Source organism: Physella acuta, unplaced genomic scaffold (assembly GCF_028476545.2).
Source record: "Physella acuta isolate Inbredline_101_S28 unplaced genomic scaffold, ASM2847654v3 ptg001197l, whole genome shotgun sequence".
Lineage (NCBI taxonomy): Eukaryota > Metazoa > Mollusca > Gastropoda > Physidae > Physella > Physella acuta.
This window is the reverse complement of record NW_026732714.1, coordinates 176,116-203,300: the sequence shown is the minus strand read 5'-3', so window position 1 is coordinate 203,300 and position 27,185 is coordinate 176,116. Positions and strand designations below refer to the sequence as shown.

The 27,185-nt window shown below is 34.9% G+C and overlaps 2 protein-coding genes across 2 annotated transcripts; both read left to right on the top strand.

Annotated features, from left to right (window-relative positions):
• The first annotated feature begins 997 nt into the window (after window positions 1-997).
• On the top strand, window positions 998-7,880 carry LOC131957041 (uncharacterized). Its single transcript, XM_059321746.1, has 3 exons — window positions 998-1,135; window positions 4,007-4,110; window positions 7,432-7,880. The coding sequence occupies exons 1-3, from the start codon at window positions 1,093-1,095 to the stop codon at window positions 7,603-7,605; spliced, it is 321 nt and encodes a 106-aa protein (XP_059177729.1). The 5' UTR covers window positions 998-1,092; the 3' UTR covers window positions 7,606-7,880.
• Window positions 7,881-11,625: 3,745 nt separating this feature from the next.
• On the top strand, window positions 11,626-20,178 carry LOC131957040 (ribosome biogenesis protein bop1). Its single transcript, XM_059321744.1, has 20 exons — window positions 11,626-11,725; window positions 14,080-14,178; window positions 14,418-14,678; window positions 14,830-14,981; window positions 15,202-15,319; window positions 15,528-15,629; window positions 15,763-15,885; window positions 16,013-16,123; window positions 16,258-16,419; window positions 16,509-16,589; window positions 16,897-16,966; window positions 17,204-17,336; window positions 17,742-17,845; window positions 18,045-18,127; window positions 18,273-18,386; window positions 18,606-18,680; window positions 18,939-19,041; window positions 19,195-19,279; window positions 19,747-19,854; window positions 19,978-20,178. Exons 1-20 carry the CDS (start codon window positions 11,717-11,719, stop codon window positions 20,129-20,131), a joined length of 2,247 nt encoding a protein of 748 aa, XP_059177727.1. The 5' UTR covers window positions 11,626-11,716; the 3' UTR covers window positions 20,132-20,178.
• The last annotated feature ends 7,007 nt before the right edge of the window (window positions 20,179-27,185 follow it).

Below are 27,185 nucleotides of genomic sequence, written 5' to 3'. Positions count from 1 at the left end.
TTTTTGTATCCATTCTTGTGTTGTATAATTGCACAACTTTGAAAACAAAAAAATTACAGAATACCTAATAAGCGATTAGCGAAGTAGAATTTAAACCATGAAGATAAAATTATGCGTCTGTGTAGTCGAGGGATAATCAGTGTTTCTTCCAGACTTTTTCCTCAGTGGGGGGGGGGCACTTGATATTTTCGGGGGAGGGCGGTCGACATTTTACGGGGGGGGGGGGTGGGGGGCGGACACTAGTAAAAGTGTATGTTTACTATATAAATTCCCTCTCGTTCAGGGGGGGTGCGGTAGATTTTCTTCTCTGCCCCCCCCCCCCCCCCCCCATGAGATGCCTGGAAGAAACTCTACGATAATGGGCGTTTTCACCAATCCTTTGTGTGCTGATTTAAATCTGGAAGAAATTAATTAGAGGATGAATGATCCACAATAACAGTTAGGTCTTATTAATTAGCATTGGCGTAGGATGGGACTGCAGTTTTCAAGCTCTAATCAAGTGAATGACAATGATTCATTACTCGAATCCTTGTTCGAAATTCGAAAACAAGGTGTACGTTCGAAGCCATAGAAACCATTTTTTAAATTTGAAATTCTAAATTTTCAATATCGTAATTTTGGTTTTCAATTTGTGATACACTTAATCTAACACAAAAACCACCCATTCTCTCTACTTCGTACGAGTTATCCACTGTAACTACCAGGTACCTCTATGCAGCCGTTACAGTTACATCAGCTCACTCTGTCCTGATCTGTCTAATGTACTAATTTAGTCACATGTGTCATCAGCTCTAATAAATACACATCTACGCCATAACAATTAAGTGTTACCATATTTTAACGTGGTGCTTGATATATGATACAAGCTGGTATAGGCGGTTGACGCAGAGAAACGATTATGCCGCTGATATATGATACGTTGTTTTGAATATTTTAAAAATGTAGGTGGTTTTACTGCTACAAATGGATTGGCTAAATAAAATCATTCAGCTCTATACAGTAGTTTTGGGCTTGTTTTGCTGATGTTTTGTATATAAACCCGAGGTGTTGACTCCATAGGTAAAAATTTTAGGATAAGCTTCGAGAGCGAGAATGACAGTTAATCTTTCAAAAAGTTTCAAAATTCTTAACACTTGTAAGTAGTTTTCTTCCACATGCTAAAGACATTTTTTATTTGGATAATGTGTGCTTGTATATTCCTATATGAGTGATGTTATGTATGCTGTAGATGTAACCTATGTGTGTAGCTGTGACTGTTGTGTTCGGCGTGTGTGTGCTCCAACATTCGCCGGATGGGCGACTCTTCGCCTTTATCAACCCCCATTGGAACGCAGGCCACTTACACAGCACCCTTCGACGTTTTTACATCTTTCTACCTTCCCCATCGTCATCAACGTCTTAAAAGTCTTAATGTTACTGTTGAAAACCTATCTTTCCCATAGAAACGGTGTAAGTAGGACCTCCCTTCTCTGATAGTGTGAGACATGTTTTTGATGCTGTGAATGGTTTTGTAGCACTCGCGCATTTACTATGGTAATTCGCTACCCAAACGCAGAAACCTACATGCATGTAGGAGCGAACATGTTCGCCAGACAAGCAGGGCAATTGAATATGTTAATTTTGTATCGTAAAGCTAAAAAATACCTGCAGCAGAATTGTGCTGCAGTGGATCCCGGGCCACTGCCAGATCCAGGGTAACGAGATCGCAGACCAGCTGGCAAAAATTGGGGGAAAGAAACCACAACCGGAAATTTCGCTACACTCAAAAGAAATAAAAAGAATTATAAAAAACAAACAAACGCAAATGTGGTCTGTCACACACCCTCACTACATTAAAGACGACGGCTATTATAATTTAACACGAAAACAACAATACATAATCTTTCGACTTAGAACAGGCCACAACAGACTAAATCAACACATGCACAGAAAACTGAAGGTTGGGTGTAGCGAAATGTGCCCTTGTGGCAAGGCCCCGGAAAACACGGAGCACGTACTCCAGGAATGCACTTTGTATAGCCAGGCACGAGACAGACACTGGCCCCAGCCCACCCCACTCAGGGAAAAATTATATGGGGCACCTGACAAACTGGAGACCACAGTCCGGTTTGTCCACGAAGTTGGACTTGTTGTCTGAATCCTCCACCATATTCACAATTAAGAACGAAGAAGAAGAAGAAGAAGAAGTATCGTAAATTATTACTGTGGCTAAAGAGTTTTTTTTTTTTTTTTTTTTTTTTTTTTTTAAGAAATTTCTTTTAAAATTATCGCTCAAAGGGTTCTTTTTCCTGCATTTATCGGAATAAGACTAGGGCTTGGTCTGTGCTTACTAACGGTTATGATTACAATGTGAGTTAGATTAAGAGTAAGAGTACGTTGTGTGTTCTGTACTGTATTTTAAAACCCTATCTCAAAACCATTGATTAATTATTTTATTCAAACTAAACCTTAACAATTAAACTGGTCATACAAGAAATCATTTTCGCAATGATGCAAGCGGGATTTTTTTTTTATTTAATTTCTTTCCCTACATATAATCTCTCTCGTAGTGGGCCGAGGAACCCACTTGGTCACGTGATGAGTCTGATCTGAGCGACAGGTTGACAGGTATAGGGCCTGGTTAGACAGTCCCAACAAAGTGAACGTGGACACGCATGACGAGATTAGCTCGCACCTACGTGCTGACATTTGGACTTGGTTCGGCTTTTCGTATCCATTTCATCTTGTTAGAAAGTTCTGTGGCAGGAAGGAAGACCGACGTCAATAATTTTAAATTGTTTCATTTAAATTATCTAGTTCGCAAATCCGATTTTTTTTAATACGTAGCCTATAACAAAATGATAATTTTTTTTAAAATATACAATTTTGATACTATGCCAAATTTAGTGAAAGAGACATAAAATAAAAATATAAACTTGTTTTAATTTGTTTTAAAGCATGAAGTCATCATTTATTCGTAGATTCTAACTTCACTTACCAAAATATTTTACTTTTCTCAACGAATGTTGTGAAACAATCTGAACATTAGGTCAAAATCTGTATATTAGATAACGATTTTAACAGGACACGATCTCAACATTTGGCCACAATTTCAACATTAGGTCACAATCTTAACATTAGGTCACAGTCTCAGCATTTGATCACAATCTCAATATTAGGTCACAATCTTAACATTAGGTCACAGTCTCAGCATTTGATCACAATCTCAACATAATCTCAACATTAGGTCACAATCTTAACATTAGGTCACAGTCTCAGCATTTGATCACAATCTCAACACAATCTCAACATTAGGTCAAAGTCTCAACATAAGGACACAATCTCAACATCAGGTCGCAGTCTCAACATTAGGTCAAATCTCAATATTAGGTCACAATCTTAACCTTAGGTCACAATCTCAACAAAATCTTAACATTAGGTCACAGTCTCAACATTAGGTCACAATCTCAACATTAGGTCACATTCTTAACATTAGGTCACAATCTCAACATTGTTTCACAATCTCAACATTAGATCACAATCTCAACATTAGGTCACTTTCTCAACGTAAGGTCACAATCTCAACATCAGGATGCAGTCTCAGCATTAGGTCACAATCTCAACATTAGGTCACATTCTTAACATTAGGTCACAATCTCAACATTGTTTCACAATCTCACTATTAAGTCACAATCTCAACATTAGGTAACTTTCTCAACGTAAGGTCACAATCTCAACATTAGGTCACAGTCTCAACACAATCTCAACGTAAGGTCACAATCTCAACATCAGGATGCAGTCTCAGCATTAGGTCACAATCTCAACATTAGGTCACATTCTTAACATTAGGTCACAATCTCAACATTGTTTCACAATCTCAACATTAGGTCACAATCTCAACATTAGGTCACAGTCTCAACACAATCTCAACGTAAGGTCACAATCTCAACGTAAGGTCACAATCTCAACATTTCGTCACGATCTGAACAGGTTACACACGACTCACGGTCTCTCGATTTGTCCTCAGATGCCTGCCTGCTGCTGCTCGTGACTGTGGGGGAAACATCCGCCTTGACCTTGAAGAATAATGTTCTGTGTGACACTTTTTGTAACTCTATGTGTGCTATAGAGGTGGGTTTCATGTATGTCATTTGATAGATGGTATAGAGGTAGGTTTCATACATGTCATTTGATAGGTGTTACAGAGGTGTGTTTCATGTCATTTGATACGTGTTACAGAGGTGGGTTTCATGTATGTCATTTGATAGGTGGTATAGAGGTGGGTTTCATACATGTCATTTGATAGGTGGTACAGAGGTGGGTTTCATGTATGTCATTTGATAGGTGGTACAGAGGTGGGTTTCTTACATGTCATTTAATAGATGGTACAGAGGTGGGTTTCTTACATGTCATTTAATAGGTGGTTCAGGGGTGGGTTTCATATGTCATTTGATACGTGTTACAGAGGTGGGTTTCATATATCATTTGATACGTGTTACAGAGGTGTGATTCATATGTCATTTGATAGGTGTTATAGTGGTGGGTTTCATATGTCATTTGATAGGTGTTATAGTGGTGGGTTTCATATGTCATTTGATACGAGTTACAAAGGTGGGTTTCATATCAATCATTTGATCAACGTGCTTTATATGAGGCTTTAATATCGCCAATCAAGTGTGCTAGCATCTTTAATATACTAATCATCTAGGCCTACTGTATTATCTGGCTGTCCTTTGTATAAGAGCCAAGTCGTTTCAATAGTTATAGATTACTGTAAACTTTAGTTTAGTGGTCGGATACACGTCACGTAAAAATTGACCTTGGCCTCATAGAGCATGCAATACTTGTACGATTTAAAAATTACCAAAATGACTAAGTCTGCAATCAGATACATTAAGACTAAGAAAAACTACGAATATGACCAACTTTACAAGAAGACATACTAGACAGTGGTATATCATTAAATGATTATATTCATTACATTAAAACTGTCTGGACTTTGTTGCAGAGGCGTAGTGAGGGGGGGGGGGTACACATGTCCCCCGGGCGCCGGTCTTAGGGGCGCCAAAATGGGTTGTAAAAACAAATTAAAATCTCATTTTAGCTGCAGTTTTGCATTATAAACATAAAAAAATATATGAGGGGGGGGGTACAAATTGAAAGTTTGGGGGGGGGGGTGCTAATTGAAAATTGAAAGGTTGTTTCCCGAGGGGGCGCCAAATTGAAAGTTTGTCCCCGGGCGCCGGGAAGGGTCGCTACGCCTCTTCTCTGTTGTAAAGGATGCAATTGTCTTTTCACATCAATTAGATCTAGATCATCTTAACCTTTTTGGGGGTACCGAACCCCACCAGTTTCAAATGAGCATTCACCAAACTCTAATATTTATAACTCTAAAATTTCGATCGTACACACGAACAACATCCGAAAGTAAATCATATGAGTCGGGTGAGTGTCTTGACCTCTGTCGATCTCCTGAGACTGATTCACCGAAATCCGGGTTCCATCCAAACCAATTAAGAACCACTTCTCTAGATTCTACATCTAGTGTCAGCGAGTAAGTATACATTATTTCAGTTGTATCTGTATGTGTTATAAAGTGTGTTACTTAACGCATGACTTAACGGTACTCTAATGTGAAAAAAACAAAACTAGGTGAAGAGTTCAGCATAGTGCGGTAGGTCAGGTGTGTTTTAATACACATGCCCGCGGGCCGTAGCCGGACCGCAGTAAAATCATGTGTGCAACACAGGATACTCATGGATCATTCTTAAGTTTCCTGAGTTTTTTAATTGAACAGAGCTACTTACCTTTAGAAATAAAATACTTAAGTATGTGATATAAGTTGAATAATCTATACAAAAGAGTAAAAAAAAAAGTTAAATTAATAAACGTTATGGAAACTAGTCAACGGTGTCGTCAAAATGCTGAGCATCACTGCTGTGAAATATGATACGGTCGCTAATGGCCAAAGTGGTTGGCCATTTTAGTAAATATAATTTAGTTCTAATTTCAATCGATGGTATTTCTGAATATACAGAGTCCAAAATGAGATATAGCAAAACCTATGGGGTTCACGTATAATCTATCTATATATATAATTCTCTTCTGGGATCAGTTAGAAAACAAGCTGCAAGCGCCTCCTTGCAGTCCCCTCTCTTCCTCTCTATCACTATCAATACCACCCCCACCCCACCCCCACATGATCTGGTGAGCGGTGTTCACTCTGTTTACATTTTACAATCACAGAGACGGGTTTGGTGACGGCTATTAGGGGCAGATAATTGAGTCTGAAACGATTTTAAACTTAGAGGAGGTAACTAAGAGGAGGCTGCTTTCACGGGGGGGGGGGGGGGGGAAGGGGGGTTTAGTGTTTTTAAGCAAATATTTTCAGTGACAGCATTGGTACTGTCGAATTCACAAATTATAAATTACTGAAAAGTATAAAAAAAACAACTAAATAGCGGCGTATGATACGCAGCGAGTCGGCTCGTATATATATAATTCTCTTCTGGGATCAGTTAGAAAACAAGCTGCAAGCGCGCCTTTGCAGTCCCCTCTCTTCCTCTCTATCACTACCACCCCCACATGATCTGGTGAGCGGTGTTCACTCTGTTTACATTTTACAATCATAGAGACGGGTTTGGTGACGGCTATTAGGGGCAGATAATTTAGTTTGAAACGATTTTAAACTTAGAGGAGGTAACTAAGAGGAGGCTGCTTTCACGTGGGGGGGGGGGGGGGGGTTAGTGTTTTTAAGCAAATATTTTCAATGGCAGCATTGGTACTGTCGAATTCACAAATTATAAATTACTGAAAAGTAGAAAAAAACAACTAAATAGCGGCGTATTATACGCAGCGGGTCAGCTCGTATAAAATAAAACGCAATCTCCATTAGGCCTAGAACTAGATTGTTTGTTATTTCATTTGCTGGTATTGCTTATTTTTTTGTTTCTTTGTTTTGTGATTTAGTTTTTTCTTGTTCTGTTTCTATACTACTTAGCGGGCGTTTATTATTTTGTTTTGTGTAGTTTGATTTTTTTTTGGGGGGGGTGGGGGCGGTGGGGGTGGGGAATGGCGGTGTTTGTCAGATTGTTTTTTTTTTTTTGCTGTTGTTTTGTTTGTTTATTTTTTTTAGTATTTTAACGCACATCACAACCAAGCAATAGGGTAACACATTTTGTTGTCTTTCTATTCCACGTGCTGCTTAATTAAATATTGCAACATGTAAACGTGGTTGAGGACGTTTTTTTTAATGTAATTCATGGGAATGTGATGTATGTGTGTGTGTGTATATATATATATATATATATATATATATATATATATAGTATATATATATATATATATATATATATATATATATATATATATATATATTCACTACAGTCCTTGTTTGAAGATTTAGTACTTCAAGCAGTTGCCTCATTGATTTCATTTGTCCTTTGATTTCAGAGCATCCTCTGTGCCGGCGCTACAGAAGCGCAGTGCGACATCAACAAATCTCTGTGTAAAACGACCTGCCTGGTCCCGTGTTCCATCGACTGGGAAGTCTGTGGCGACGCCTCGTTCCTTCCAGAGTGGACAGATTTTGTTTACACCTTACAAGAAGCGTTTTTTCACATTTAGCGCGAAAACCGCCACCAAATGCGCCCTGGCCAGAGCTAAGACAGACCTGAACAATCTCGTGCAGCTAGCCGTCAGCGTGCTATCGATGTCAGCCGACGCCAACGCCACCATCGCTGAAGCGTCGTCTGTAAATCAGATAAATAAAGAAATGTTGGAAACGGTTACTACAAGAAAATGAAAATGAATTATTATCACAATCAATCCAATCTTTAACAATAAACATCTTTTTTTCCAAACGTTCATTCTGTCATTACACATAATTAAAGATCAAAACAATAGGCAGTGAAGATGTCACTTATTCTTGAATCAAAACTTTTTTAAAGACAAAATTGAAAACGAAAAAAATAAAAATAAAAACGTTTTTTCTTACTAGAATTTGAGCATTTAAATCAGAGATTTTGTTTTCATATTTGTAAAATAATGTGTTTAAATTGTTGATTGACACGTACATACCAAAGGTGGCGATCAACCCAATCCTCTACCAGATGAACACCGCCCCGTATAATGTATGTATGGGGGGAGGGATCATCGATTTCACCACATGAAGTGCCTAATGCAAAAACCCCGATGGTGGTAAGGGTAATAGAAAAATAGTGGCCAAATCGGGAAATCATCGCTCTTAAGTCTATCAATACAAATTTAAAGTCAAGACGACCTGAGAATAATACGCTATCTGCGTGTTGCAACCACGCAATAATGCAGCAAGCAATGCCAACCAACGACAGCAGTGGAGTCAGTGGCGGAACTAGAAAAAAAAGGCTCCCCCGCAAAGAAAAAATTAGGGCCCCCTATATATATATATATATATATATATATATATATATATATATATATATATATATATATATATATATAATATATATATATAATCCTAACTGAGTAATTTGGTCTACTTCATTGCAATATATAACCATTCTGAGAGAACAAACCAGACAAATTTAGTCCAAACTCATTTTGTGCTAGGAAAACATGTTACTAAACATGCTGGTCAAAAATATATAAAGACGTAAGCTTGATTCATGAATGGTTTCTCGCGTTATGTTTATTTTTTTCATTTTTGGCTTTTATAATATCAAATTTGTAAACATAGATTTTTATAGCTATACCATTGTTTAGTACGTCTTATTTAAATAATAATTCAGAGAATCAATTGCTTTTTAATATACATAGTACAAAACTATTTAAATGAGCTTTGTGGGCATCCCTATTTTAAAGAAGGGCAGTAAGTCATGGAAGTAGTGTGAATGTTTGCCTACCTTTCAAACTATAGCTCTTGTAGATTTTAAAATATTTTTCTACGCAACAATCTCTAGATTTTAAAATATTTTTCTACGCAACAATCTCTGCTATAGTAGACCTGTTTTTTTTTTTTTTACAAAACCACTTTCAAGATGCATGAAAAACATAATTTTTGAAAAAGTAAATTCATTGTTTTTTGGTCGGAAATGGGCCCCTAAACGCCCTGGGCCCCCCGCATTGCGGGGTCTGGCGGTATGGTAGTTCCGCCCCTGAGTGGAGTCGCGTTGACGCATGTTCTTTCTATTGCTATAGAGCCTGGGAGAGGAGTCACTTGAACTCCTGCCCAATTGGTTTAATGAAATCATGGGCCCAACCCCTTTCAGATGCCGCAAACTCAGCAACTCTCTCGATCGAACTGCCTGAGGAGGAAAGTCCAGATCTTTTCTTATTCAGGTATCCTCAGCTTGGTCATCCACGCTAACGGACAAGCTAACCTACGATGACACATCATCCGCATTGCAATGGACGAGGTCGGGTGTCACCGGTGCGGCACTTAATGGTGTCACCCCCCCCCCCCGAGGCGTAGCGACCCTTCCCGGGGACAAACGTTTCTACTTTCGATTTGCAACCCCCCCCCCCCCCAAACTTTCGATTTGCACCTCTTAAAAGACTGTTTAAAACTCGAATAAATCACTTAATTAACTGTAATTATCATTTTTCTCTATATATTTTCCTATTTTTTTGCCTTGGTGTCACCCTCCCCCCCCCCCCCTAAATGGTGTCACCCCGGTGCGGGTCCGCACCCCCCGCACCCCCCAACCCCCCCCCCCTCCTCGCTACGCCTCTGCTCACACTAAATTTTATCATTTAACTACGGGTATTCCTCGTCCCATAGCTTCATTGTGGCGAAGTCGAACAACACAGCTAAGAAAACACGGGCCTTACAAACTACACTTTGCTAAAACATTTTTTTTAAATGACACCATATTTATTCTTTCGAAAAGTTAAGTGCGTCAAAATGCGAACGAGCTCACATATACATTATGTTAGCAGGCTTATGTAATAATATCACACTCTCCCCCCCCCCCCCCCCCCCCCCCCCCCCACACACACACCTTTGCCACTTGTCGGGATCGTCATTTTATACTTAGGAGACAATTGAACTTTAATGAAGATCAAGCACTATTCTTCCGTAAGTTTTGCAGTTTTTTTACCTCGGTGTCACCCCCCCCCCCCCCCTCATCTTCAAAATGGTGTCCACCTGGTGCGGTCCGCACCTCACACCCCCCCCCCCGCGACGTCTCATGTACCAAGCAACAAGGTTATCTAACACAAAACGCACACACACAAACATCCAAACATCAAGACACACCAATGTAGTTTACTTTATATAAGAAAACAAGTTAATTTAAAAAGTCTAGTGACATTTATGCGCAATTTCCTTATGTTATCTAAAAATAGCTCTGACGTATAACGCTGGGGTGCGTTCAAGCTAGAAGAACGATCGGTTTGTAGGTGTTTATGTAATTTTAAAATTTGTGACCGAACGATAGGATATTTTTGAAAACTTTCTTCGGCAATATTGTTCTAAATTATGGCAGGAATCGATTGGTACATGTTTCAAGTCGCTAAGTGGTCTGGTTGCCGAGATATGGGCCAAAAAACTGATTTTTTTTTCGAGGTTTTTTGGCTTTTCCGGGAATACATGAAAGAAACCCGGAATTGTTATGGCCTATGCTCATTCTCGTAACTTGCTTAACATAATTTGCTTTTGGAACTAGTCATCGATATTGCTTCGTTGAGGAGGAGATACGACTTAAAGCCCGGACACACATTCATCCATACATTCATTCATTCCTCCATCCATTCCCAGAAATGACGAGTTAATAAACGCAATTCTCCAGAATGGAAATTGCGCTAAAAAAGGCCTGGAAAATCACCTTAAGGAAAAACACAACAACCCCTGCTATTACATTTTCTATGCTCTCTAAGTGGATGCCAACGTAACTTACATGAAAGCTGACGACTGAATCTAATCTTCAAGAGTACTGCATCCCTAAACAATTACTTGAATTAAATTTTAATGCCATTTGCGATTGAATGGAAAAGCGACAACGTGTATTGTGCAAAGGTATTCTCAGTTATGAGTATGTGAAACCTTCAAAACTTGAACATCAATTAGGCCATTCAGAACACATTTTTAAAAGATTTGGAATTATTTTGTGGGTATTAGAGTTTCTTTCAGGCATCCTTTGGGTGAGAGGGGGGGGGGGTATACGCATTTTTATTTTGGTGTCACATAATTGATGCAGAAACAGTTAATTTCAGTCCGTTAAACCAAGTAGCAACATGTTTTCTTAGTAATACAGATCGAAATTAGCTTTTTTTTTTTTTAATTTCATTCTTCTTATTTTGGCGCACGGGGCAAACGCCCCACCCGCCCTCCTCTGACTATGCCTTCGGAAGGTGGTTGAAAATATAGACTTTAATTTATCTAATTTCCTCCCCAGAAACTTAATCGAACAAAAAAATTATCTAGAGAGCACATCATTAGATGACATTAATGCATTATCATAAAAAAGAAAAGCGTGGTCGTACTCATCAAACCCTGCATTCAAGATGGTGAAATTAATTCTTGCGAATGCTAGTGAAAATATAACGAATATCACTTGCCGATAGTATATCTATTATTTAGTGGCGTTTATCATAAATGTCTGTAGATATAAAGTACCAAAGTTTGAAATTAGTTACGGTTTCATCATTGTTTTCAAATGTTTTCTATTATCAGGTCACTGACGAGCTATCAATTCGTTTGTATTTCTCAACATTTTTCGGTTACTAGTGTGGCCGCGGTTATATTTAGAAGACGAGCATGGCGCAGGTTGATTTAGTTTATGTTTGTTTATTTCTCGTATCGTTTTTTCCCTAATAATGTACACTAAATCTGTAATAATTTACATATAGTTACTCTAGACTTTCAGTAGACAAGAGTCAGTATAGTCTAGTGAGTCTACTAACTCGGTCTAGTCGTGAGTAGTGTAGTGTAGTGACTGACGAGTAACTTCTCAAGTTCTCGTAACATTTTTGATGATTTTTTGCTGATCTGACTTGACACTGACATAAAACTAAACTTAAGAGTTAAATCTAGATCTAGGTCCTAGAATTCTAGATCTAGAAATCTAGTACTACTACTCTCTGATGTCTGATAGATATTGTTTAATAAAATTAATTGAGAATCAGCTGAGAGCTTAGGCTTGCTGCTTAAACTTAAAAAAAGTTTAAATAAAGCCGCTTAAAGCGGCTTAAGTTAAGTAAGAATAAGACAGTTTAAGTTAATGAAATGTTTAACTATAACTAGATCTAGGTTCACTTGGCTTAGGGCTTAGAAATTAAATTTAGAATCATGAATGGCTTAGAAATTTAGTTCTAACAGTAATGTTGACAAGTTTTATGGTTACACACGTGACACTAACACAGCATTTACACTTGCAACATGTAAGCTATCGACTATCGGCCTATAATAATATAATATGTCTAGGAAAAAAAAATCACGCTGTAAGTTAGTGTTAGTTACAAACACTTTTCCTGTGGAAAATGTATGCTAACTAAACTAACTTGCTGCGAATTTTTTTTAGACATGTGTAGTATACAAGTGTAAATGCTGTGTAGAAATTAGGGTTAGTTGTATGGCACTAATAAGGGTTAGCATTAACATTAGCAAGTCAAATGTGTAGGCCTATTTAGTTAAATACTAATAACCTAACACCTCTTTTTTAAGAAGATTCTATTATCGAACACTGGTATAAAAAATCTATGCCGGAATAGTGGGATGGTAGAAAGCACTCAGCTGCTAGCCTGAAGATCTTAAGTTTGGATCTCATCCGAACTTGTGACTGTATGACCCTAGAGTCCACCCAATTCTGATGGGTACAGTGACTCATTTTATTGATAGGTAAAGTACATAGTGCTGACCACACATTTTATAGAGCCTACATAATTTATTATATGTCAGTGTCAAGAAACATATGAACTCCTGCCCTGTGGATCATAAGGTCTGAAAGGGGAGCGTTACTTAGTTTTTACTACTAGTACTAATGTTAAGCTAAGCCTTGACTCATCAGTCCATCTAGAGTTTATATCTATTTCATTTCTTATTTTAAAATGTAATGGCTTAACAATAAAATATATTAATAGGCCTTGGCAAAAAAAGCTATATATTTAATAAAACTTTAAAAGTAATTAAAGAAGGGCTCACTTTCCGACTTGGTGCTAGATGTAATCTAAGTTGGCATTGGCTAGCAAAAATGTAGAAATCTTGTTAAAACATATCCGGCTTCTAAGGCATTTGTTATGGTGATAATCCCATTTATTCCAATCAGTTAGAATTTGGTTCTTCTTCTTCTTTCTTCTTCGTTCTTAATTTTTGAATATGGTGGAGGATTCAGACAACAAGTCCAACTTTGTGGACAAACCGGACTGTGGTTTCCAGTTTGTCAGGTGTCCCATATAATTTTTCCCTGAGTGGGGTGGGCTGGGGCCAGTGTCTGCCTCTTGCCTGGCTATACAGAGTACATTCCTGGAGTACGTGCTCCGTGTTTTCCGGGGCCTTGCCACAAGGGCACATTTCGCTACACCCAACCTTCAGTTTTTTGTGCATGTGTTGATTTAGTCTGTTGTGGCCTGTTCTAAGTCGAAAGATTATGTATTGTTGTTTTCGTGTTAAATTGTAATAGCCGTCGTCTTTAATGTAGTGAGGGTGTGTGACAGACCACATTTGCGTTTGTTTGTTTTTAATTATTCTTTTTATTTCTTTTGGGTGTAGCGAAATTTCCGGTTGTGGTTTCTTTCCCCCAATTTTTGCCAGCTGGTCTGCGATCTCGTTACCCTGAATCTGGCAGTGGCCCGGGATCCACTGCAGCACAATTCTGCTGCAGGTATTTTTTAGCCTCTCTAGTGCTGTCATAAGTGTTTGAATATAGGACTCCGGATTTTGTAGGGATTGCAGGACTGATTTGGCATCTGAGTCTTAGCCTCATAAAGCATTATTATGTACCACAATATATTTACTTACATAGTTAATACCTTCATATGGGCAACTAATATTAGCCTCTTCTTAGTGGCTTCTTTATCAAAGTAAGAGTAATCTGATATTTGATAATTTTACATAGGCTTTTTTAAAGCTATCTATAAGACAGTGTATCATTTGTTGTTTTTTAAAGTGCATTTTTTTTGTAGATTGCAAGAGGATCTTTTCCTGGCTCAACCGGTTTGGGCAACAAACGTAAAGTGAAACAACTTCTTGATGAACAAAATGACAATGACTTGTTTCTGCAGGTGGCATATTTTTGTCATGATCTTAATTATTTTATGTTGTGTGTAATAATTGTACTTCTCCCACTTTATTTTACTGGGAGTGCTAATTAGAATTCAGGCTGAATGAATTATGTTCCGTATTGAAGAGCTTGCTGAGTAAATGTAATTTCAGTGATGGATAAAGAATTAAAATCATACAAGTTAAGTATATCTAGATTTTATTTCACTCTGTTTAATCTCATTTTTATATATCTGTTTAGAAGAAAGATGATTCACTAGACAAGCTAAATAATGGCAATAGTGACTCGGATGATGCTAGTGATTCAGATGATAGCAGTAGTCAAGATGAAGAGTATAATGAAAACAGTGTGAGTGATGATGATGATGACAGTGATAGTGATGATGATGACAGTGATGAAGATAATGACAATGAAAGTGAAGATGTTGAAAACAAAGATGAGGACACAAAACCCACAGAACAACAAAAAGACGAATATGAATACGATTCATCTGATGAAGAAGTATGGTTTTTATTAATTTTATTTTTAGTATTGTCTCGTTTTATTTTGTATTGTATGATTATATTGACTCCACTCTCATTATAAACAATGTTACCTAGTTATTTTATTTGAATAATTGGTCTGCATTTCACTTTATTTTATCTTCTCACAGGATGTTCGCAACACAATAGGAAATATTCCTATTGAGTGGTATGATGATTATCCTCATATTGGCTATGATATTGAAGGAAGAAAGCTAATCAAACCCCAGCAAGGAGATGCTTTGGATGAGCTTTTGCAAAAAGCAGATGACCCTAATTACTGGTAAAAAATTAACTTTCAAATGTAGAGTACTTTAAATAACATTTTTTTTATGGACTAAGTTTTAAAAATATGTTTTTTACGTAATCATGATCTGAGACTTTTTTATGTGTTTAGTCGTACTTTGCTTTTTAGTCTAACAAAGAACTTCATTAAAAACCAGCATTGTCCATAATTGTTTGTATTTCATTAGCATTGCATTGTTTGTTCTTTGCTTTTTTAGGCGAACTGTACAGAATAAACTTACCAAACAAAAAGTTGTTCTTAGTGACAAGGATGTCCAAACTATACAAAGGATTCAGTCATCTACTCATCCATCTGGTTCTGAGGGTCTTTATGCAGTAAGTGGAGCTAAATTACTTACTGGGTTCAGTAAAAGTTTTTTAATGTATTTGTACTTTTTTATATAGACATGTTTGTTTTAAAAAAGATTTTACCCCATTATTAGCCTTATAGATTTTTTTTTTCCACTGAAGTGAGTGTGTATGTATTTTTACTTTTATCAATATGTAAGCCCTATTTATGTTTAATTGATCTTTTTTTGTCTAGCCTTGGGTTGACTTTTTCTCCAATGAAGTGATGCTTATGCCAGTAACTGGACGACCACCAGACAAGCGTAGTTTCATACCTTCAAAGTGGGAGCGTCAAAGAGTAAGTACTCTGCTCAAAATATGTTACGTCGAAGACTATTTTACTCAACTGAATTTTACAATATTATTTCTATGAATCTATTTTTTTTTTGGTACATGTGTTTAATGTACAATGCTGAATTTTTTAAAATTAGGTTGGTCAAATGGTACATGCTCTGAAGATGGGTTGGATGAAACCCCGCGGAGAAATAAGAAAACAGAAGCTTGCACAAGATCCAAATGCACCATCATTAGATTTGTGGAAAGATGATCTAGAGGTATTTTTATTAACATTAATAATACTTCAACTTTGTTGAATATAAGTTTTTAGGTTATGTATGTGTTAGGCATTTCTCGAATATTTCATTTATTTCACTTTGTATTCTATACTTTTATCCTTCACAGCCTGAAATAACAAAAAGATATAGGATGCATATTCCAGCACCAAAAGAACCATTGCCTGGACATGCTGAGTCTTACAATCCACCAGAAGAATATCTGTTTGATAAAGAAGAAGCAAGTGTTTTTTATTAAAATTTTCTTTAAAATATATTTATATTAAAAAAATCTTGTTTTTTATTACATAGCTTAGTAAATTTTTGAGCAATATTTATGTTTACATATTGTATAATAATTTTGTTTTCTTTCAGGAAGCTAAGTGGGAATCACAAGAGCCTGAAGAAAGAAGAATCAACTTCAAGCCCCAGAAGTTTTCAGCTTACCGCTCTGTACCAAAATATAGCCATTTTATCAATGAAAGGTTTGCTAGGCTGCTTGATTTGTACTTGGCATCGAGACAGAGGAAAATGAAGGTAGATGACTTATGGGATTGTTTCTTTTGGATAGTTGTTAGTAGTTAAACATTTTGATATTCTAAATAACTTTTTTATTATTTTTATAGATGAATGTTAATCCAGAAGATTTAATCCCCAAACGACCAGACAGGAAAGATTTACAGCCCTATCCCACAAGAGAAGGAATGGTATGAGAAATTATTTTACTTGTAGACTGGTTTTGTTTTTATTTAGTGAACTGTTCTATTATTCAATCAACTTGCTTTGTAAATATATATAAACCTGTATATTTAAAATCAAAGCATTTTTCTTGTTTTCTGGAATTTTGAAGTGACAAGTTGTTGTTTTTTTTTTGTTTTTTTTTTTAATTAAAAAATGGATGTTGAATTTTGTCTTTTTTTTAAATTATGTTTTTGTTGCCTTCAGATTTTCTGTTGAACAGTTAATTAAAATTGCTTCAATTAATTGAAAAGATTAATGAATATGATATTTCAGGTTTACAAAGGTCATACTGATATGGTCAGGAGTATATCTCCTGATCCATCTGGACAATGGTTAGCTTCAGGTAAAATTCAAAGATTTTTTCTATTTTGGTAAAACTTACTATATTTTTTATCTTCAAATGGGTCTTGATTGAGATAGTTTTTGTCTTGTTTAAATACATTATTCTGAAACTAGTGAAATGTTTATCTCTTGATATTGTACTCATGTTTTTCAATTCTCCTTTAAAATTATGTGCTGATAGGATTAATTAAAATCTTGTGCTAATTTTGTTGTAACTGGGTTTAATTTTATACTTCAGGTTCTGATGATGGAACAATGAAATTGTGGGAGGTAGCCACTGGCCGCTGTATGAAAACATTAAAGTTGGGTGGAAAAGTTACCTACGTGGCATGGAATCCTAACCCTGATGTCAATTTAGTAGCTGCTGTTGTGTAAGTTAAATATTAAACCATTATTATAGATCTAATTTGTTTGACATAGTTTTGATATTTTTAAGATAGTTTGCACAGCTGGAAAAAGTATTTGATGGGGCAAGTGAAGTAGAGTTCACCTGTTTCTTTGACCTCAACATACGAAAGGGTAGTATAGTCAGCACTAATCTGAGCTGGGTGGACTCAAATTTCAATTACAAAATTACACTTAAAAACTGATTCTTTGGGGGGGAAAACAATGGAAAAAAAAATTTTATTTATAAACTGGTTCTTTAAAAAAAAACTCACTGCAACAGACTTGTGCATACATTAATCAATAACCTATTTCAGGCTTCGACCCAGAGGTGCAAAAAAAAATTCGTAGTTTGACTATTATTTTTTAACATTTCAAACACTTTTCTCTAGAGGGACTGATGTTATCCTGATCAATTCAGGTTTGGGTGACAAACTATTATGTTCATCTACTGATAGCACTCTCAACAGATTTGAAGACAATGGTGATAATGCTGGTGAGCATTACATTTTTCATTTTTATTTTCCACTTTTTGAAACTAATTTGGAGGAAAGGGCTTAACTGCATCATCACTAGCTTAAATAATTATGGTCCATGCTCTTTTATTTTAAGCATGGTAACTTACAGTCTCTAACTCTGTATTATTCCTTTAAAATATTATAATAATTTATTTTTTCTTTAATTAATAACTTTAGGTAAAAAGTCTGTTGTTGATTGGTCAACTTACGACTTAATTGAACAGGACAAGGGATTGAGGATTAAGATAGTTCATAGCAAGGTGTGTTTTATATCTTCATTTTAAAATAGCACCTGTATTCTGACTAAATTTTTTAATATAAATATCCCATCATTCCAAGGGCAATGTGTCCTGAATCTTGGGACCTGAATGTTACTTAAAATAGTATTATTTTTCCCCTCTGTAGAATGTGGTGCAATTTACATGGCACATTAAAGGTGACTACTTTGCTACAGTTCAGCAAGATGGTAATAAAAGTCAGGCTGTGCTCATTCACCAGCTGTCTAGAAGACAAACTCAAGTAAATTTTTTAAATATTGATATTTACATTAGGTTATGGATTTTATTTTTTGACTTGTAAAATGTATTTGTCACTAGTTAATTAATTAAACATTCCATGGAATAGATTTTATGTATTATGATGAAATAATTTTATTTGTAGCCACTCATGAAATGAAAACAGAGATAAATATTTATTTTATTGAATACAACATTTTTGGTTTTTTCCTATATATTTTAGGCTCCATTTTCTAAACCAAAGGGATTGGTCCAGCGTGTTATCTTTCATCCTGCACATCCATATTTCTATGTAGCAGTAAGTATACTGTTTTCTTGCTGAATCAATTGTTGTATTAGAAAAGCATGTGTAACTATGAATTGTTTATCATGTTATATTTTAATATTTTAATAGTAAAATGAGCAACAACATAAACTTTTTTGCTGTATGTATTAAAATTTACCTTTATGGTAACATTATGTTTTTAAAACACTTTGTCATACTGAAGAATGTCTTGTTAAATATGTAGAATATCTGTGTGTTTTTGTAATGTTTATGCTTAATTTTATTCCTCAGACACAACAGCATATAAGAGTTTACAATTTAGTCAAACAAGAATTACATAAAAAACTACAGGCCAATTGCAAATATATCTCCTCCATAGATATACACCCTGGAGGTAAGTTTTTAATTGTAAACAACATGCCTTTTGCCATTCACCCAGTTTAAAATCCCATTATGGGCATATTTATTAAAGAAATTCACTCGTTAAGTTTTATATTGAAGACAATCATATAAAGCTTATAATTTAAACTTTTCCTTTGTTCTTCAGGAGACAACATAATCATTGGCAGTTATGACAGTAGACTATGCTGGTTTGACCTTGATTTATCCACCAAACCTTATCAGACACTCAAGTGAGTGAATAAATGTTTGCATCTTTAACTTAAAATATTTAAATAGAATTGTAGTACTAGTAATTCATTTTTTTATTGGTCAATGTCAAAATAGTGGCCATGTTAGACTTACTTGACAACTTTTATCCAATATTTACTTTTACCTGGTCGATTTATTTTTATGCTAATTTTTTCATTTATGTTTTAATCTTGCTTTGTCAATTAAGTCAAATACTTCAATTCTAAAACACCTTAAGTTTTCTTTTTAAAGAACAAAATATGCCTACCAAATTTTCTTCTCAATAGTTCTTTAAAAGGGCTTCTTTTTCAGTTAATTTGCTTAACTTAAGCTTAAATTTACAAGTAATGAGTAATCTTAGCATCATTGAATATATAATTATATTTCATTCTTCTGACAATACTAATGTAAAATATTTTAGTATGGGCTGTTAAATTCCTGTTTTAGCTATAGTTTTTCTTTATTTTAGATATCACAAAAAAGCTTTGAGGCAGGTTGCTTATCATAAACACTATCCATTATTCGCCTCTGCATCTGATGATGGGTCTGTCATTGTCAGCCATGGAAAAGTTTACAGGTTTGTTTCTTCTCTTGTTTTCTACTCAATTCTACTCAAATGACGTTTGGTTTAATACCAAAAGAAAGATTATCTGTATGTTTATCCTTAATGAATCTGAATATTAATTTATTTTTTTTTCAGTGACCAACTTTTGAATCCTTTAATTGTGACTGTGAAGGTCCTCAGAGGGCATAAAACCAGAAATCATCTATCTGTTTTGGACTGCAAATTTCACCCCACTCAGCCATGGGTGTTTTCTAGTGGTGCAGACACGACAATAAGACTTTTTGTTTGATTCTGAAAACTTGCCTCTAATCTGAATAAAGCTGCTGATGATAATTATATTTTGTGTCATTAATCCCTGATTTATGTGAGCAATTTAACCTGCAGCTCTAGGTAGAACAGTTGTGGCTAGATCATAAACATCAAAATTTTCACTGTAATCATCTAAATAAATTTAGGCTAAATGGTTGTTTTTTTTTTAATGTAATTCAGTCCAAAATCCTTGCAGACCATGTGTTACCAAAAGCATTTAATATTTTGCAAGCATTTTGTGTTGAATTTAACCAAGGCTTCACCAAATAAATCTTTCAACAAAGATTAATGAAATTTCTTTTATTAAACTTTGAATAACAAACAATAAAGGTTTTCTTGTGACTAGATTGTCTAAACATATGATCAAGGAAATTTTTTTAAAACAGCAATAAAAGAGTGGAATTAAACAATGTCAGTTGAAAGTTTTCAAAATAAAACTAAATATATAAACATGTTTCACATGAATGATAATTACAGAAATTCTTTCTCAACTACAAATTAAGATAAGTACACATTTTGTGTATTATAAATGACTAATTTTAAAGCAAAATACTGGTACATAAAAGAGCAAAATATTTTTTTAAATGAAAAAAAATTCACAAAAAATAAAGTGCTTAACAATACTAAAATAACATTTATAAATTACAAAAAGTACTATTTTTCAACAGTGAAAGCTTAGGTTAAAGTTTGTTGAAAAAATTAATTTGAACAATCAATTTTTACCAATGACGGTTTCCAAGATTTTAGCAAAATAATTTATCTTCAATTTTGAACACCATCAGTGAAAAAAAAAACTAATAATTTAATTTTTAAATAAATCAGGAGTAATATACACTTTTTTTTAAATAACCAGATTTTAAAATTACTAAACACAGGGCAAAATAGATATTTTGCATGTCACTATTGTTTGCACTTAGACTTAGTGTTTACATTTTCTTTATGTAGATACACCAATCTAAGTAAAATTAATTTGTAGAAAGATTTGGAATGTACATTTGTAATAGGTGATTCACATATAAAAGAGGAATGCGCATTCCAAATTGGCCTACACCTTGTTGATTTTTTTAAAAATATTTTTTTTTTGTGTTTTTCTTGCAATTAATTGCAAAATTATTATAAATAGGGACTTCACATTTGCAGATAGATTTGGAATGTTAATTTGCAATAAGTGATTAATGCAAAAAGGTCAATTTACATTATCAAAAAGCCTACCCCTTGTGGATCAAGAAGTAAAAGAATGATCAGGTTTCAACTGATTGTAATATTAATTTTAATGACATTTTTCCTTCCATTATTAACTAAAAGATGACAGTTTCATATGTTTACTAGAAAAATATAATGATAGTAAAATAAGACAACTATGGCAGCAGACAAGAGCATTAGTCATGTGAGAGAAAAAAATGAAAAACAGAAGTAAAAGAATGATCAGGTTTCAACTGATTGTAATATTAATTTTAATGACATTTTTCCTTCCATTATTAATGAAAAGATGACAGTTTCATATGTTTACTAGAAAAATATAATGATAGTAAAATAAGACAACTATGGTAGCAGACAAGAGCATTAGTCATGTGAGAGAAAAAAAATGAAAAACTGTCTAGAGCTATAAAAATAATTGTCAAAAGTTTGCAGAATAGAGCCCTTCTATTCAATTAGGAAAACAGCTTACTCTAGTGACATTTACTACAAAAATTTTCTTGACAATACACATGTAAATGCTATTAAAAATACCACTGATGGATAATAATTAGCAGAAATATTTATTATATTTAAATCACATACCATTCATCAATAATTAAGTTTTGTTTTAGATTCTACATTAATAAACAAACAGTTATACTTTTTAACTAAAATAAAAATTCAAGTGAGAAAAAAAAATTACAAAATGGCTTGTCCTAATATCAGTGGTACAGTATTTTCATCTGAAGCATCATGGGGAGACATAAATTTATGAGTAATATCCTGTTCACATGAGTCAACTATTTGTACAATGGTTCCATGAAATGTGGGGTCTTCAGAGACTATATACTCCACAGTAATTAATTCAAAAGGTGCTTCGCCTTGGTTACCTTGAACATAAGAGTCGCTTGTGCTTTCAGTAAGTACTGTATTTGCAACAGGAGTAATCTTTTGTTTTTTTACATTAGTTTCTTTATTTTTTATGTTGTGTTCCTTTTTGTCCATGATATTACTTATATCAGTGTTGTTTAGTTTAAAAAGTTTTAGTGTAAGTTGACGTTTTGGATGGAAACTTTCCTTGACTTTTGGACTCAAAAGCGTAGCAGGTGTAGATCTACTTGATGTGGTAGTTTCATTTTTAAGTTTATCTTCTTTTATTACATCTGAGGATCCTGTTGAAATATCAGAGTTTGGTAGGTCATGTGTAGTGTTCAACTCAGTCAAAATGTCTTTGAGTAAAACAAAGCAGTTTTTCATGGTTGGTAAATTTGAACCATGTAATGTCATGCATGTACTTTTATTTGTGTCCAGTTCATCTTTAGCTCTGCTGTTATTTGATTGATAGGGATTTAACGAGAGATCTGGAGATTTTTTAATTTCAGACTTATTTCTTTTTCTGCCTTTACCTGAACTGTACCTCCTTTTTCTTTTAACTGTGTTTTTTGGTCTTTTATTTTCATAGTTCTGTTTTTTATCTGTTTTTATTGCATCCTGCAAATTAATTTTTTTACTTTCTAAAGTTTCTAGATCTAACAGATCCATATTTATATTATCATTAAAGTGAACTTTTTTTTTCAAAGTTGTTTGAGTTGCTGGCACTGCTGATTCTTTCGCACGCACAACATCAATTAATTTCACAAAGCAATCATGGCAATGATTCATCATCATGGTTGACCAATTTATTTGGCGAGATCTAGTCTTAATTCAAAGTAATTATTTCGTTCATTACAAATAGGCTCACTAAACCGTTTAAAGAAATAGAAACTCAGATTAGATCTAGATCAAGAGTCAAGTTGTAGATCTAGATCTAGTGAGTCGTAAAAACAACAGACTTCGGATTGTTCTTTTCGAAAATCGAAATGGGTAGACACTTAAACAAAGAGTTATTGCTCTTTAATCAAATTGTGTTTCTGTTGCGATACTATAATTAATTAGGTATATAGTTAATTTATGACTTATAGTCTAGCAGGAAAAGAAGTTTATAAATAAATGTATTAATCAGAGACAAACAATTACTAATATTTGAATTACATATTATATTAAAAAAAAGATTTTATTACAAATTATAATCATTTGAAATTACTGAAAATAAAAACTACTTGACAAACGGAATAGTAATCGATTTCCAAATTGAATCGATATGAGATATATTAAAAAGTTTGCCGCCATAGAAGATTTTTTTTCTAAAAATTACTTTTTAAATAACTTATTTTCTACATTTGTACAAATAATTGAATAGTAAATGTTAACTTTTAAATTACCAAATAATCCTTCTAGAAAACTACATACTTCTTTAAAATTTAATAGACTTAGTAGCGATTGATTACCACACTTGTTTTCTTTTGTTTTCTTCGTAAATAGATGTAGATTCTAGATCTAGCTTTTCTAGATCTAGATTTTCTAGATCTAGATGTCTAGTCATTTTCGAGTAACGTGGGCATGGGGTGTTTATCGGGAGAGGGGAGTTCCAACCACTTTGACCTGTGTTTCTTCCAGACTTTTTTCCTCCGGGGGGGGGGGGGGCACTTGAAAAAATTCCCCCCCCCCCCCCCCGAAGAGATGCCTGGAAGAAACTGCACTTTGACAGAGGTGATCTGGAATGTTCAAGCGGCCTGGAAAAATAACAAAATGCGGCCCAATTCGACTTTATTTTCCATCGAAGTCCTACAGAGTCATGTGTCTGTTAAACTATTGGATGTTTGCGCCTTGGAATTTTGGAAATCAGGTCGCAAAGCCTGGATAACAAGTTGAAAAAAACCAGATGTTGCCCATTATTATTAACTAGCCGTCGGTACCCGTTACACGTGAATTATAGGTCTATATATTTTTAATGTTATACATTTTATAGAAGAATATTTTACCCATCTGTGGTCAAAACGCAATGTGCTTTACTACAGGTTTAACGATATTAGTGAAAAAGCAAAGAAATAAATAAATAGACAAAATATACATAATTAGTCGACACAACACCATATTAAATGCACACATTGATTAAAAGACTTAAGTGATTCTGTTAAAAACCTGGTTATTCAATGGCATTTATGCTGTTTTTTTTTTAAGTAATTTGTATTAGTTTTGGTCGAGGAAATTGTATAAATTTCATAAATTACGTCTCGATAAGTAGCCCCCAAAATATATACATCTAAATCAAATTTTTAATGAAATAGTTCATTTCTTCGTATTCTACAATTGGAAGATGAAGCCATTGGTTTTGTGTACTTTTTTATGTTGTTATATATGTTTTTATACAAAATTTAAAGGGATAAACAGTGAAAGGGGTTAAGGTAAAATGAAAGTGTTGGAATCCGGAAGGGGGGGGGGGGGGGACAAAAAAACTAGTTTAAGGGGTGAGTAAAGCGTGTCCTAATTGAAAAGTTGTCCTTTTCATTTTTTTTTAATGTAGTTGTCTGTCTGTTTATGTTTTGTCGTCTGCATATTTGTAAGAAATGGATCTGTCTGAGTTGATTTTTTTTTAGTGATTTTTTTTTGCATTTTTTTCATATACTATGCTAGTTACAACTTCCTTATCACTCAAAAAAGTCCTAACACCTAAATTTCAATTTGGGGGTTTAACCTGCCCTTAAGCGGTTTTGATGGAATTTCTATCAGAAATTCGCGAGTATCGGAGGTGTAGGCCCAGAGGCGGGGGGGGGGGGGGTGCGCAGAACGCAACATTGTTAACCTGTGTTCGATCGAACCCCAGGGGTTCTATAACTCAGTCTCAGGGATTTGCGAACGAGTTTTGTCAGTGCGGACGATACAACTAGCGGCCGAAGACAGTTCAATTACGACAGCGTGGTATAGTAATAAAGTGCGTCAGGGCGAGATAACATTTACGCCTTCCGCACTTTGACATTTCTATATCGTGGACCTTTCGACGTCACAACACACTCATGTCAATCGAGTCAACGTCACCAACACATGCGAACCTAATTTTTATTTCTATATCGTAGCCCAACAGACGACTTGTGACTGTCGTGGTGGCAAGTCGTGTGATTTCTTTCTTAATATTTTAATCCCTTTTTACAATGTTGAGCAAAAAAATAAAGTGTTCGGATGAATAATTAAAATATGACAGAACGTGATGTGAGTCAGCTATCTAACTGCGTGATTTGAATGCAAAGTTGAGAAATTCTAGCCTAACATTCCTTAATTGGTTCTACTTAAAGGCAATAGTAGAATTAACTCATTTGCAGTAGTTATTTACGTTTTTGTGTCACATTCAAATAGTTTTGTTCTTTGAACTAAGTGATGTTGATCCACGGTTCATTTTGTGTATCAGTAGCATATATAGGCCTAATATACAAGTTTTGAATTTGAAAAAAAAAAATCGAATTTTATTTTTCCCTCACTGTTAAGAGCCGTTCGCTGAATGCCAATTGACGCTCTTGGGGTTCGTTAGACTATGAACCATTGGGTTAGCTAAATGCCAAAAGTGTTCATGAGATGAATTTGTCTGGAGCACGCAATTTGTCGTACGTTATTTGACAGAAGCCAACTTGTCCGGCGGGTTATTTTGCCGGGGGCCGATTTGTATGGCTGTTTTGCCGGTCACCATGTACTATAGGCATCTTTCAGTGCACACGCCGCTCCCCCTAGCAACCCCAAAAGCCTAGCTACGTCCTTTGCTAGCGTACCTAGTGCCTCTCCAAATGATACCGCTGCATATTAAAGCAAGGATTGTGTACTACATTTAGTTACAGTGTGTCAAATGTAATGTATCAAAGAGCAGTCGGGTGGCACATGGTACGGCACGTCATGGTGTCACCCCCTCCCACACCAAAGAAAAAAAAAAGTATATATATATATATATATATATATTCGTGTGTGTGCATGCAATGCATTGTCGAGATGGTCAATGAGTAATTATCAGACTTTTAAACTCTGCAAATAGCATTTTTCTTCTATATATTTTGGAATTTTTCATCTTGGTGTCACCCGGTGCAGCCTGCACCCCCCCCCCCCCCACAGGTTTTTTGTAGTATTGGGCAGTGATGTAAGGTTGAGGCCGCATTTTAACATGCAGGTCTTGTTTACCTGCTAAATTATTATTTTGAAAATGCTGTACATTCAGTTGAGTAAATGATGTTTGCTTGCAAGATCCCTTGACCTTTACGCCTATTATAGAGAGACTAACTGTAGATAATAAATCAGGTAGAAATGACTATTTACATGGTGTATGTCATAAATGATACATGGGACAAGTGAAGTAGAGTTCAACCGTTAGGCCACGCTGTCCCCTAGTTGGTTAAGCCCCAGGTGTTTTGATCTTAAAATTTAGAAAATTATCAAAGCCTCGAGTTAGATTCCAGGATCATCAGTAGAACATCACTGAGTCCACCCAACTCTGATGGGTAATTAACTCACGTTTGGGAAAGTAAGGTGACTTTGCATAGTGCTGACCACACTATCCGTTCATATGCCTAGGTCACAAAAACAGATGAACTCTACTTAACTTGCCCCATAGACTATCAGGTTTGAAAGGGAACTTGGCTTACTTAAATATTTATTCAGTTAAAAGTAAATCATTAAAGTATATATTTTATTATAATTTTCCATGTAGGCTAATCTTTCTGGGGCTGTTTGTAGAACTTAATGTTTAGTCGTCAATTTGTTGCTTTTGATAATTTTGTAAATGAATGCAGCTTCACAAATAACTAATAGCTGTAAGCAATTAAATTAAGACTTAATTTATAAAGCTTTATAGAAAAAGGATGTACCTTTTAAGAAAAGAAAAATACTGTTTACATTTTACTAGGTACTAAACGATCTTGGTGAACATAAACAATGACTTAATAAGCCTTCTTGTAAAACGTTATATTTTTTAAATATATATAATCTTATTGCAATTTTAA